Genomic DNA, 15,182 nt, shown 5'->3' with positions numbered 1-15,182 from the left:
TTTAAGGTATTTGGAGGTAGGTACAGAGGAGATGTCAGGGGTAAGTTTTTTTATGCAGAGAGTGGTGAGTGCATGGAATAGGCTGCCGGCGGCGGTGGTGGAGACGGAAACGATAGGGTCTTTAAAGAGTCTCCTGGATGGCTACATGGAGCTTAGAAAAATAGAGGGCTATGGGTAAAGCCTAGGCAGTTCTAAGATAGGGATACGTTCGGCACAGCTTTGTGGGCCGAAGGGCCTGTATTGTGCTGTATGTTTTCTATATTTCTATAAATCCTCAGCCATGCACTCACCTGCCAAATCATCCTATTCTTTCCCTCACTGACACATGACACAGACAGCAGAGATTACTACGCTGTAGGTCCTGTTTCTCAACTTTTTACCTCACTCCCTAAAATCTCTCTTCAGGACCACCTCACGTTGTCTACCTCTGTCATTGGTGCCAATATGTACCAATACTTCTGGCTGTTCACCCTCGCCCTTGAGAATCCCATGAACCCGATCTGATACATCCCTGACCCTAGCACCAGGGAGGCAACATGCCATCTGGGTGTCCCCTATCACGTCCACAGAACCTCGCCTTTGCTCCTCTGACTGAGGAACCTCCTTAGAACCCTGCAGTCCTCCTCACCTCTGTGTTCTTCTGAGCCACAGAACCAGACTCATTGGCTCTGTGGCTCCCCAGGCAGGCCGTCCCTCTTGACAGTATCTGAAGTTGCATATTATTAAAGGAAATCAACACAGGCGTACTCTCCACTGACTGTGCATTTCCCCTCCTCCCCCAGAGGTTTACCCAGTTACCTGTCTCCTGCAACCTAAGGGTGACTTGCCTCCCTGTAGCTCCTGTCTACTCTCCTGTATGAGTTGAAAGTCATCTAGTTGCAGCTGTAGTTCTTTAATACGTTCTCTCAGGAGCTGCAACTCAATGCACCTGGTGCAGATCTGCTAATTTGGGAGACTGGAGGTCTCCCAGACTTCCCACATCCCACACAGAGTACAATACACTGTCCCTGGAGCCTTTCTCACTGAACTTCTATGCCCCTACAGATGAGGAATAAACAAATAAGAACAGAGAGAGAGTAACTTACAAATTACTTTACCTCAGCTGAGGCTGATCTGATTAGTCTCACAGCCTGAGGGAAGAAGCTGTTAACCAATCCGACTGTCCTAGTCCTGACACCCCTCTATCTCCTCCTGACAGTAGTGGGTCGGAGAGATTGCGGATGGGTGGCAGAGATCCTCAACAATGCTTCAGGCCCTTCGTCTACAACACTCTTGATAAATGTCACAAATGGGGCGGGGGTGGCGAGGGGGTGTAGAGAGATCCTCTCTACTGTTGCTCGCAATACAAGGGTTCTAGTTTCATTATGGCAGCTCAAATGCCTTTTCTACATGTTCAGTGGATACGAGCCAGAAATACCCAGATGCTACCTGACCTGCTCTTGCCAAGTTGGCATCTGCCTCAATTCATAGAAGAAGTGTTTGTAGTCCAATTATATCAAAGTTTGTTAACGTCTTGTGGAACTCAGCAGGTCAGGCAGCATCCGTGGAAAAGATCAGTCGACATTTCAGTCCGGAACCCTTCGTCAGGACTGTAGGGGGAAGGGGCAGAGGCCCTATAAAGAAGGTGGGGGAGGATGGGAAGGAGAAGGCTGGTAGGTTCCAGGTGAAAAACCAGTAAGGGGAAAGATAAAGGGGTGGGGGGGGGGGGAAGCAGGGAGGTGATAGGCAGGAAAGGTGAAGAAAGAATAGGGGAAAACACAATGGGTAGTAGAAGGAGACGGAACCATGAGGGAGGTGATAGACAACTGGGGGAGGGGGCAGAGTGACATACAGACAGGATCTCCCAGTAGCCACCCACTTCAACTCTGCTTCCCACTCCCATTCATATATGTCCATACATGGCCTCCTCTACTGCCATGATGAGGCTAAGCTCAGGTTGGAGCAGCAACACCTCATATACCGTCTAGGTAGTCTCCAGCCCCTTGGTATGAACATAGAATTCTCCAACTTCCGGTAATTCCCTCCCCCTCCCTTCCCCTATCCCTATTTCACTCTGCCCCTTCCCCCAGCTGCCTATCACCTCCCTCATGGTTCCGCCTCCTTCTACTACCCATTGTGTTTTCTCCTGTTCTTTCTTCACCTTTCCCGCCTGTCACCTCCCTGCTTCCCTTCCCCCACCCCTTTATTTTTCCCCTTACTGGTTTTTCACCTGGAACCTACCAGCCTTCTCCTTCCCACCCTCCCCCTACCTTCCTTACAGGGCCTCTGCTCCTTCCCTCTACAGTCCTGACGAAAGGTTCCGGCCCAAGACGTTAACTGATCGTTTCCACGGATGCTGCCCGACCTGCTGAGTTCCTCCAGCGTGTTGAGTGTTGCTTTGACCCCAGCATCTGCAGATTATTTTGTGTTTATGTTAACGTCTTGTGATGCCTAAGTGATATTTTATTCATTTGCTCCTGTCATGTCAGTAAATGTATGTACAATGTATTGTATTCCCTGAAGAGTAATATGTTCCATGGTTGAAAAAGTTGTTTAGATAATGAATTCTCAATCTTGGGCATGTCGACAGTGTGGAATTTAGGCCTTTCTCCAGGGATAATTCAAACTATAATCAACTTTCAACAGCAGCAATGAATAACCTGACTGTGCTCAAATATTGGATTCTGATCCTGGTTATGCTTCCAAGGAATTCACAACACGGTAGCATAGTGGTCAGCACAACGCTATTACAGCTCAGAGCATCGGAGTTTGGAGCTCAATTCTGGTGTCATCTGTTAGAAGTTCCTATAACTCACGGTAAGAAAGTTTGTATGTCCTTCCCATGACTGCATGGGTTTTCTCAGAGTGCTCCAGTTTCCTCCCACAGCCCAAAGACATATGAGTTTGTAAGTTAATTAATCATGGTAAATTGTCCTGTGATTAGGCGAAAGTTAAGTAGATGGGTTGCTGGGTGTTGTGACTCATTGAACCCCCAAGGGCCTATTCCGCATTGTACCTCTAAATAAATAAACAGCGTCACTTGGATTTTAAATCTCATATAACTGAAAATTGCTTTGTCGCAGGAAAGCAGCATCCATCATCAAGGACCCCCACCATGCAGGCCATGCTGTCTTCCCACTGCTGCCATTGGGAAGGGGGTCTCATACCAACAGGTTCAGAAACAGTTATTACTCCTCAACCATCAGGCTCTTGAACCAGAGGGGATAACTTCACTCACTCCAACCATGAACTGATTCCACAACCTAACAAGGACTCTACAACTCATATTCTCAATATTTATCATTTATTTAATTGTTATTTTGTGCTATTTTTTCTTCTTCTTCTTCTGTATTTGCACTGATTGTTGCCTTTTGCACATTGGCTGTTGGTCCGTCTTTGTTGTCTGCAGTTTTTCATTAATTCGACTGTGTTCCTTTATATTTACTGTGAATGCCCACAAGAAAATGAATCTCAGGGTGACGTGCACATATGTGTAAAGTGACACTTATATACTTTGATAATAAATTTACTTTGACTTTGACATATAGACAGCAACATTAATGGGTCATTTTGTCTCAGAAATGACTGTCCTAACACCATTTAACACTCAACGCTCTGACTCCCACATCACTTAATCTCCAGAACTCTTACTCTGCTGAAAATTATACAGGGATATCAACAGAGGCATCCCATCACTTACCCCAGCACCAGAACAGATCCCCTGGTGAACTGTTAGCCTGATCCTACGCCTCCTCTCCAATCCTTGGCCATATCTCTCTCCACCTTCAACCTCTCCCAAAGAATCTACCCAAGGTCTGATGCTTTCCTTTCTTTCCTCCTCTCTGGCCAAATGTTCACATAAGTGATCCCAAGAATGGAAGGATTAATGTGTGAAGAGTATTTGATGGCCCCAGGCCTGTACTTGCTGGAGTTTAAAGAATGAGGGGTATTGTCATTGAAAACTATGAATATTGAAAGGCCTAAATAGCGTGGATGTGGAAAGGACATTTCCTATAGTGGGGAGTCTAGGACCAAAGGGCACAGCCTCAGAATAGAAGGATGTTCCTTTAGAACAGAGATGAGGAGGAATTTCTTTCACCAGAGGGTGGTGAATCTGTGGAATACATTGCCACAGGTGGCTATGGGGCCAAGTCATTGAGTGTATTTAAAGTGGAGGTTGATAGGTTCTTGATTAAGCAGGGTGTCAAAGGTTACGGGGAGAAGGCAAAATAATGGGGTTGAGGGGAATAATAAATCAGCCATGATGCAATGAGGCAGCAAACTCGATGGGCTGAATGGCATAATTTACCCCTGTATTTTATGGTGCAATCGGTCACAAGTGGACCTCTCCTTCACTACAAACCTTCCCACCTCCCCACTTCTCATTGAATGACCAGAGCTGGACTTGACTGGCTCCCTTGACACCCTCACCTACCCATTCACCCGAATCCTGCCTAATGGAGAGCACTTTTAATCCAAGTAAATTGCAGTCCACTTTCAGCTGTGCCCAAGCAATACACTGCAATGTGCCTATTCCCTCCTGCCATCTGGCAAAAGGCACCGAAGCATTCGGGCTCTCACGACCAGACTATGTAACAGTTTCTTCCCCCAAGCCATCAGACTCCTCAATACCCAGAGCCTGGACTGACACCAACAACCTACTGCTCCCTACTGTGCCTATTGTCTTGTTTATTATTTACTGTAATGCCTGCACTGTTTTGTGCACTTTATGCAGTCCTGGGTAGGTCAGTAGTCTAGTGTAATTTTTGTGTTGTTTTACATAAGTCAGTGTAGTTTTTGTATTGTTTCATGTAGCACCATGGTCCTGAAAAACGTTGTCTCGTTTTTACTGTGTACTGTACCAGCAGTTATGGTTGAAATGACAATAAAAAGTGACTTGACTTGGATTTGATGACAGCTATCTCCAGGCTTTAGATTTCAACCCACTCTAAAACATGAGATGACAATCTCCTCCAAAACTGAATCAGAATCAGGTTTAATACCAGTAGCATATGCATGAAATTTGGTGCTTGGGATTTCCACACAGTTTTTGATTGGAAAGTTACCAGAACTCCCCAAGAGTTAAAAGACTTCACGTGAGAAATAGACAAATTAATACTGAATAAGTGAACGTTGTTCTTAAGAAATTAGAATAAATTTTCTTCACATTTATGGGCAATGTATTAATCAATGTAGTGAGAGCCACAGAAAAAGGGCCTACCCAGTCCATGCAATTCAGCCTAGTCCCATGGACTCACAACTGGACCAATATTTATCACAAGACATGTGTACATTAGCAAATTCTGCAGATGCCAGAAATCCACAAAAAAATTCAGGCGGCACTTAACAGATCAACCAGCCTCAGTGGAGAGGAAAAAGCAGTCAACATTTTGGGCCAAGACCCTTCATCAGTATTGAAAAGAAAGGGGGAAGAAGCCAGATTAAGAAGGTGAGGGTAGGGGAAGGAGGACAAGATGAATGGCAGGTGATAGGAGAGACCAGGTGAGGGGGAAGGTGGGTGGGTGGGACAGCGGAGATGAAGTAAGAAGCTGGGAGGTGATAGGTGAAACAGGTAAAAGGCTGAAGAAGAATGAATCTGATAGGAGTGGAAAGCGGACCATGGGAAATGGACAGATGAGGAGAAGAGAAAGGGTAAAAGGGGAAAGATATTCGGGGGAGGGGGAGAAATTACCGGAACTTTGAGAAATCACTGCTCAATAAATGGTCAACCCAGGTACAATTTTGCAGAATTTCAATAAAAGGTTTTCTGAAATCTAAAAAGAACAATTCATACATATCCCAACTCTACCTTGTCTTGAGTGGTTCCATTTCTGTCAAATGTGTAAAGAACTGCAAGGTGGGTAACCAGCCACCAAGTGAAACCACGAGGATCCTTCCAGATGTTGGAAACACAAAGACGAACTCCTTCTGTATTTGTCTTCTCTTGCAAGAGATCCCTGAGATGACTGTTCAAGCAGTTCCAGAAATTCTGCAGGATGCAGACAGAAATTATTCACTCTCTACTGGCCTATAGAACAGTATCTCCAGAAGGTAAATCTTGATTTGACATGCCATCTAAATCTTCTATAGACACACATACTGCATTAAGGCCCAGTATAGAAATAACAATGCCCAAGAATGGAAAAGCCTATAAAAATTGGTAGACAAAGCCCAGACCATCACAGGCAAAGCCCTCCCCACCAGTGAGTACATCTACAACGAATACTGCCACAAGAAAGCAGCATCCTTCGTCAAAGACTCACACCATGCAGGCCATGCTCTCTTCTCACTGCTGCCATTGGGAAGGAGGTACAGAAGCCTCAGGTCCCACACCACCAGGTTCAGGAACAGCCACATGTGAAGGCCAGGAGCTGGACTTGGTTGTCAGAGGCTACTTGAGATGCACGCCATTGAGAGCATTTAATAGGTAGTGGGAGCTTATCCCCACTATACACCCCAGCTATGATACCCTTAAAGAACTCCTCAGCACTAGCTGGTTTGAAATTCCCAGGCTTGGTTTCTTCTCATTTTTTAATCCAGAATTAATATCCAGTAGTTTTTAACGGAAATTACTCTTCAGTTATTGGAAGATTAAAGTCATCATCTCTAAATTTTCGAGACTTACTTCTGTGAGAAAGTAGCCACACAGGGTAATCATTGATTATATTATAGTTATTATTCTATTATGGATTTATGGAAAATGAATCTCAGGGTTCTATATGGTGACATATATGTATCTAGATAATAAATTTACTTTTTTGAACTTTAGTAGAGAAGGCATGGCATGCTTCTCAGTTCAAGAGTTAGGAAATTAAGTTGCAGCTCCATAAAACTCTGGTTAGGCCACATCAGGAGTATTGCATACAGTTCTAGTTGCCGCATTATAGGAAGGATGTCGAGGTTTACCAGGATGCTGCCTGGATGAGTGGGCAAGTGCTATAATGGGAAGTTGGGCAGACTTGGGTTGTTTTCTCTGGAGCAGCACAGGCTGACGGGAGACTTTATTGAGGGTTATGTGAGACCTGTTTGAGGGTTATGTGAGACCTGATTGAGGGGTATATGAGACCTGATTGAGGGTTATGTGAGACCTGATTGAAGGTTATATGAGACCTGATTGAGGGTTATGTGAGACCTGATTTGAGGGTTATATGAGACCTGATTGAGACCTTATATGAGAGGCATCTGTACAGCAGTCAGATATTGTCATTTTTCCAGAGTTAAAATGTCTTAGGCAAAACAGCGTGCATTGAAGGTGAGATGGGGTAAGTTCAAAGGAGACGTGCAGGCAAGTTCTTTATAGGGAGCGACAGGTGCATGGGATGCACTGCCAGGGATGGTGTTGGAGACAAACATGTCAGGGCATTCAAGAGGCTCTTAGATAGACACATGAATGTGAGGAAAATGGAAGGATGTGGACATTGTGTAGACTGAAGGGATTCATTTGGTCGGGCATTTGATTATTCATTTAGTTAGTTCAGTCCAACATTGTGGACCGAAGGGCTTGTTCCTGTTTTATGTTCTAACCCAAAGGAACAGAGTCAAATCATGTGCTTATGGCTCATTCTTCCCCATAATCCAATTAATTTGATTAATAAAAATCCATTCTTCTCTGAATCAAAACTAAAGAGAAGTGATTACTGTTTATAAATTGCATTCACCTCTATGACTGCTTGTGTGGATAAATATTTCCCAAGAAATCCTCATAAAACACTCTAATTGTTAGATTTTTCCCTCAGAGACTCAAACCAGCAGCCCCTCCGAGGGCAGCGACTTGATCATCTTGAGTTGTTTTGGTGCCCTTTCTTTATCCCCATCTAATCCAGCTTCCCAATAACCTCAGTACCTCAGTCTAACAATACCAGCTTGCTTTACAGATACAAGAAGTACTGGTGATTCTGGAAATTTAGGGCAATACACACAATGTACTGGAGGAGCTCTACAGTCAGGATGGGAACAAACAATCAACGTTTCGGGCCAAGACCCTTCATCAGGACTGCATCTTCCTTTATGATTGGTTGTCCGTTGTGTCTGACGATGACAGGAAACGTGCAGGAGAGTTTTTAAAGTGGCAGTTCCACTCTCTCGACCTGGTCCAGTGGTACAAACAAGCATCACAAACTGGAGTCTTCCTTGGTTCAATCAATGATCATGACTTCTTCTGTGCCTCACCATGCGCTTCACTCTCCATGAGGCACTGCAGTACCACTTCTCACTGTAGATGTCATCCGCCCAGTCTGCCAGAGTTTACCTCACATGCTTGGACAAGCATGTCCTAATTTCACCGGGATATGAGGCCCACTGGCTACCCTCACCTAGTTTAGCCCACCTGTCGAAGCAGCGTATTGGGTGTGGCAGTTGTCATATGTAAACAGCTACCTGGAGCCACAGGTAGGAGCTGAGTGTCCTGTGGGCAACAGAATGAAGACAGACAATAAGCCCCTTCACTGGAGATGCTATCCCTGTCTGGACACCCCATACACCATCCTCCTTTACGAACACCAATTCAAAGTTCTACCTTCTGTGCCCACCAATAAAGTTTTCACTAGCGTTTCTGTAATCCTTATACTTGCGGTTAAAATGACGCTACCGAATGCGTGCAACATTTCCTGGTAGTTAAAAACTTGAGAAAGCCAACTGGAAATATCACCAAAAATACATTTTCTGAGGTAAACTGAGTTAAGTTATTGCCGCAAACAGTGAAGGGCGAGCAATGGCGAATCAAGTTCGGGGGATGAGCTGAGATGGTGTGACGCAGAATCGTTGCGGATGGAGTCCGATGCCCGTACAACTGGCCCAAGACCGACGCTAGATTGCTCTGGGCACTGAGCGGAGAAGACGGGGTCTGGCAGAGATTTGATACCCATACAACTGGCCTGGGGGCGAGGTTGGATCACTCTGGGCACCAAGTGCAAAAGCCGGAGCCTTGCAGAGGAGATTTAATGCCCATACAACTGGCCCGCGTGCGAGTTTGGATTGCTCTGGGCACGAAGCAGAGAAGACAGGGTCTGGGCAGAGGAGATTTGATGCCCATACAACTGGCTCGGGTGTGAGTTTGGATTACCTGGGCACGGAGCTGATTTGAAGAGCTTGAGATCAGCTTCGTGCTGGGCAGCGAAATCTGGGCCCAGAGCAGGTCACTGGGCAGCATGGTCTAATAAAGATACTTGATACTTGATTCTTGATTTTCAGTTAGAAGACCCAAGCAAATTGAAGCAACATTACCTCGGTTTGGGAAGTCTTATTCCGGTGATCAAGTAGGTGGATGAGCAGCAACCACAGTTCCTTCACGCAGCTGCACTGGTAATGACAAACGTTAAGTGCATCAGTTGGTCTGACCTAGAAGCAGAGGGTAACATTCACAAAACCAAGTGAAATAAGCAACAAGAATCAACCAGCGACAATTATACTATTTACTCTATGTATTTCCACCAGATTTCTGAATGGACAATGAATCCATGAACACCTCACTACTTTTTCCACACATATATTTCATATAATTTACAGTATACTTTATGTATTGCCCTGCACTGCTGCCACAAAACAAAACACTTCATGATATACACTCAGTGGCTAATTTATTAGGTATGCTTATACCTAATAAAGTGGCCACTGAGTGTATGCTTGTAGTCTTCTGCGGTAGCCTACCCACTTCAAGGTTCGATGTTGTGTGTTCAGAGTTCTGCACACCACTGTTGTAACTGCAACATCACTGTTGTTTGAGTTACTGTCATCTTCCTGTCAGCTTAAATCAGTCTGGACATTCTCCTCCAACCTCTCTCGTTAACAAGGCATTTTCACCCACAAACTGCCACTCACTGAATTTTTCTTTTTTTTTTGCACCATTCCCTGTAAACTCTAGAGATTGTTATGTGTGAAAATCCCAGGAGATCAGCAGTTTCTGAGATACTTAAGTCACTCCATCTGGCACCAACAGTCATTCTACGGTCAAAGTCAGTTAGATCACATTTGTTCCCCATACTGATTTTTGGGTCTGAACAGCAATTGAACCTCTTGACCATGTCTGCATGCTTTTATGCATTGAGTTACTGCTGCATGATTAGCAGATTAGATATTTACATTAACAAGCAGGTGTACATATGTATCTAGTTAAGTGGTCAATGAGTGTATATTAGTGATACTAAACGATTCTAATTTCTTATTTTTGTATTTATTCACCAAAGGGGGTGGGGGGGGGGAACTGAACTTTGGTTGTCAGCACGATGGGTTGTAGCCACTTTGAGGCCATTTGGTTTCATTGACAATGTTAATAGCCCCATCACCGCACTCAGTAAACCAGCCCCCTCCCCACAAGCACAGCCCCATCTCCAAATGTTCCAATAACCTTTCCTCCCATCACCAGCCCTTTCCCAAATCATGCTTTCCACAACCTCCCAGATAGCTTTGATCTCCCATCCTATGATTTATGAAGCACAGTATCTGAAAATTTAAATATAACAACATGGAAACTGCAGAGATCCACATTGTAACAAGTACAGTAAGACAGATGCCAGGGGATGATGGTAGGACTCACTGCCATCCTAATACTCTCTTGCCTGAAGAGTAGCCTGTCATGTATATGTCATGAAGTCACAGATCACTACATCACAGAAACAGGCCCATCTAATCAATGCCAAACTATTACTTGCTCTCCTTACCGTCCCATCCATGTACCTATCCCTATGCCTGTTAAATGTTGAAATAACCCGCATCCTCACTTATGCTGACAGCTCATTCCAAACTCTCACAACCCCCAGAGTGAAGAAGTTTCCCCTCATGTTCCTCAAGCTTTTCACTTTTCACCTTAACCCATGAACTCTGATTGTAGTCTCACCCGACCTCAGTGGAAAAAGTTTGCTTGTGTTTACTCTATCTATATATCTCATAATATAGGGAGAAATGCAGGGTTAGTAGAAATGGGGGCTTGATTGTCAGCATGATTCTCACTGGTCAAAGGGCCTCTTTTTTTTTCTCTCTCTCTTTCATATATATAAAAATAACAGTTACTTGTACGTTGTGCCTTTATATTTAGTGTTTTTATTGTATTCTTTATGTTTATTGTGTATTTTTACTGCTGTATCACATCCAGAGTAACAATCATTACATCCTCCTTTACATTCTCCTGAATGGCAACCCTGAAACTTGAAGTGAGGGCATTAAAATCCATTCTCAACGCTTTGTGGAAGCAGTCACTAATTTCTAGGAATTTAAAACTTGGCTATGTAAATAAGCCCTGATTTTTTTTTTAATTAAAGCTGTAAGTTTGGGTATTTCTATATGGAGCTGGTGGTAGACCCTGAGGAGAGCTAAGGTACCGGTGACCCCTGTTTCCATCCAGGGGGTCAGTGTGGACATGGTGCAGGATTACAAATATCTGGGGATACGAATTGACAATAAACTGGACTGGTCAAAGAACACTGAGGCTGTCTACAAGAAGGGTCAGAGCCATCTCTATTTCCTGAGGAGACTGAGGTCCTTTAACATTTGCCGGACAATGCTGAGGATGTTCTACGAGTCTGTGGTGGCCAGTGCTATCATGTTTGCTGTTGTGTGCTGGGGCAGTAGGCTGAGGGTAGCAGACACCAACAGAATCAACAAACTCATTCGTAAGGCCAGTGATGTTGTGGGAATGGAACTGGACTCTCTCACGGTGGTGTCTGAAAAGAGGATGCTGTCTAAGTTGCATGCCATCTTGGACAATGTCTCCCATCCACTACATAATGTACTGGGTGGGCACAGGAGTACATTCAGCCAGAGACTCATTCCACCGAGATGCAACACAGAGTGTCATAGGAAGTCATTCCTGCCTGTGGCCATCAAACTTTACAACTCCTCCCTTGGAGGGTCAGACACCCTGAGCCAATAGGCTGGTCCTGGAGTTATTTCATAATTTCCTGGCATAATTTACATATTACTATTTAACTATTTATGGTTTTATTACTATTTATTATTTATGGTGCAACTGTAATGAAAACCAATTTCCTCCGGGATCAATAAAGTATGACTATGACTATGACTATGAAAGGAATGTCCAAAATTTCAAGTGTTTTTTTCATGTTGAAGTGGAATTAATTTAGAGAATATTTTAAACATTTTATGCTGTGACAGAAGATTACATTTAAGATGTTTTAGTTAAAAATATGAATTATAATAAATGCAATCTATCTTACAATCTCATTAACATAATAGATTCTGCAGATGCTGGAAATCCAGAGCAACACACTCAAAGTATTGTAGGAACTCAGCAAGTCAGGTAGCATCTATGAAGCAACAAGGGTGGCAAACTATATAGCTTTTATTTCCATCTCTGCGTACTGACTGTGACATTGTATCACATCATGTTCCTGGTAAAAAACAATTAGGGAACAAGGGAACATTGTACATCGAAGGTCAGGAGAAACATTCCCTACCTTGGTATACTTGTTGACCGCTAAAACAATCAGGTCACGCAAAAGATTATTACAATGATCTTCAAACAGGCTGACATTAGTCAAGTTTTGACCGGTCAGATTCATAAACTGATGTGCATAGATTACTTGTCCTAAAATAACAACAAACAGAAAAGTCACCAGGATGTTAAAAGAGGAAATTACCGAGGAACGCAGGCAGACAAGTTAATTATTTACCCAATGCAAAGGTCACGTACATTTACGTGGTTTCACAAAACCATCAGTGAACGAGGTTAATTAAATCTACTTTGGGTAAAAGTTAAAAAGCTGTCAAAATATGTTATATAAAATTAACTTTACATTGATTTTTTTTAAAATAGAGCTGAGCTGCCAATTAAGTTTGAATTCAGAATCTTGAACATGCATATTATCAAGTTTTTTTCTGCTTTCTGTACCTCCATGATCAATTTTTAATCAACCTGCAAATATCAACCATAATTCTTGAGTGATCAACATACATTTAATTTCACCAGCTGGTCCCCACCAAAAATAATCCCCAAATAATCAACTCCCTTGAGTGATCAACATACATCTAATTCCACTAGCTGGTCCCCACAATAAATAACCCCCAAATAATCAACTCCCTTGATCAGATCTTCAATTCTTCCATATTTCACACACCATGATTTGAGATTCATCCCAGGTCAGTAGCTCTAAATGTGGGTTTTATGAAGATAGGTTGAGTGAGTTGGGGTTTTTCTCTCTGGAATGAAGGAGGATGAGAATCCATCTGATCAGGTGTACAAGATGAGAAGAGGCATAGATCAAGTGGACAGTCAGACACTTTTTCCCAAGGTGGAAATGGCTAATAATTTAAGGTGATTGGATGATGTCAGAGTTAAGTTTTTTTACACATAGAGTGGTGAGTGTGTGGAATTTGCTGCTGGAGTGCTGGTAAAAGCAGACATATTAGGGGCATTGAAGACATTCTTAAATAAGCACATGAGTGATCGAAAAATGGAGGGTGATCTACAAGGGAATGGTTAGATTTTTTTTAATCCATTTAGAAATTAGGATTTCTTCAGCCATAGCATGATGAATCCATGGAATTCATTGCCACAGACTGTTGGGGAGGCCAAGTCACTAGGTACATTTAAAGCGGAGCTTGATACGTTCTTCATTAATCAAGGCGTGAAAGGTTAAAGGGAGAAGGCAGGAGAATAGGTTTGAGAGAAAAATAAGTCAGCCAAGATTGAATGGCAGAACAGACTCGATGAGCCAAATGACCTAATTCTGCCCCTATGTATTATGGTCTTCCAGGTTGACCTTCAGGGAGGTTGAAAGGTCAGCATAACATCATTGACCCAAGGGACTGTACCATGCAGTACTGCTCTACTGTAGATAATAGGCTGTTGTAAATCTAGTGAGGAAGAAAAGAAAAGCTTACAAAAGGTTCAAAAAACTAGGTAATGATAGAGATCGAGAAATTTATAAGGCTAGCAGGAAGGAGCTTAAGAATGAAATTAGGAGAGCCAGAAGGGGCCATGAGAAGGCCTTGGCGGACAGGATTAAGGAAAAGCCCAAAGCATTTTACAAGTATGTGAAGAGCAAGAGGATAAGACGTGAGAGCATAGGACGCAACAGTGGAAAAGTGTGTATGGAACCGGAGGAGATAACAGAGGTACTTAATGAATACTTTGCTTCAGTATTCACTACAGAAAAGGATCGTGGTGATTGTAGGGATGACTTACAGTGGACTGAAAAGTTTGAGCATGTAGATATTAAGAAAGAGAATGTGTGGGAGCTTTTGGAAAGCATCAAGTTGGATAAGTCACCAGGACCGGACGAGATGTACCCCAGGCTACTGGACTGGTCAAAGAACACTGAGGCTGTCTACAAGAAGGGTCAGAGCCAACTCTATTTCCTGAGGAGACTGAGGTCCTTTAACATCTGCCAGACGATGCTGACGATGTTCTACGAGTCTGTGGTGGCCAGAGCTATCATGTTTGCTGTTGTGTGCTGGAGCAGCAGGCTGAGGGTAGCAGACACCAACAGAATCAACAAACTCACTCGTAAGGCCAGTGATGTTGTGGGGATGGAACTGGACTCTCTCACAGTGGTGTCTGAAAAGAGGATGCTGTCCAAGTTGCATGCCATCTTGGACAATGTCTCCCATCCACTACATAATGTACTGGGTAGGCACAGGAGTACATTCAGCCAGAGACTCATTCCACTGAGATGCAACACAGAGCGTCATAGGAGGTTATTTCTGCCTGTGGCCATCAAACTTTACAACTCCTCCCTTGGAGGGTCAGACACCCTGAGCCAATAGGCTGGTCCTGGACTTAATTCCTGGCATAATTTACATATTACTATTTAATTATTTATGATTTTATTATTATTTAATTATTTATGGTGCAACTGTAACGAAAACCAACTTCCCCCGGGATCAATAAAGTATGACTATAACTATGAGAGGTGAGGGAGGAGATTGCTGAGCCTCTGGCGATGATCTTTGCATCATCAATGGGGATGGGAGAGTTCTGGAGGATTGAAGGGTTGCAGATGCTGTTCCCTTATTCAAGAAAGGGAGTAGAGATAGCCCAGGAAATTATAGACCAGTGAGTCTTACTTCAGTGGTTGGTAAGTTGATGGAGAAGATCCCAAGAGGCAGGATTTATGAACATTTGGAGAGGCATAATATGATTAAGAATAGTCGGCATGGCTTTGTCAAAGGCAGGTCGTGCCTTACGAGCCCAATTGAATCTTTTGAGGATGTGACTAAACGCATTGATAAAGGTAGAGCAGTAGATGTAG

The 15,182-nt window shown here is 43.5% G+C and overlaps 1 protein-coding gene across 1 annotated transcript in view; it reads right to left on the bottom strand.

The window, feature by feature from the left end:
• mms22l (MMS22-like, DNA repair protein) overlaps window positions 1-15,182 on the bottom strand; it is a 297,601-nt gene that overhangs the window by 231,860 nt on the left and 50,559 nt on the right. The window contains exons 8-10 of the mRNA XM_063033047.1: window positions 12,387-12,517; window positions 9,202-9,315; window positions 5,789-5,968 (exon numbers count right to left, since the gene is read on the bottom strand). Coding sequence (XP_062889117.1) covers window positions 5,789-5,968; window positions 9,202-9,315; window positions 12,387-12,517 — 425 coding nt within the window. The remainder of the gene's footprint in view (window positions 1-5,788; window positions 5,969-9,201; window positions 9,316-12,386; window positions 12,518-15,182) is intronic.

This window comes from Mobula hypostoma, chromosome 2, assembly GCF_963921235.1.
Source record: "Mobula hypostoma chromosome 2, sMobHyp1.1, whole genome shotgun sequence".
In the NCBI taxonomy this organism is placed as follows: Eukaryota; Metazoa; Chordata; class Chondrichthyes; order Myliobatiformes; family Myliobatidae; genus Mobula; species Mobula hypostoma.
Note: the sequence above shows the minus strand (reverse complement) of the source record. Positions and strands in the feature narration are given on the sequence as shown.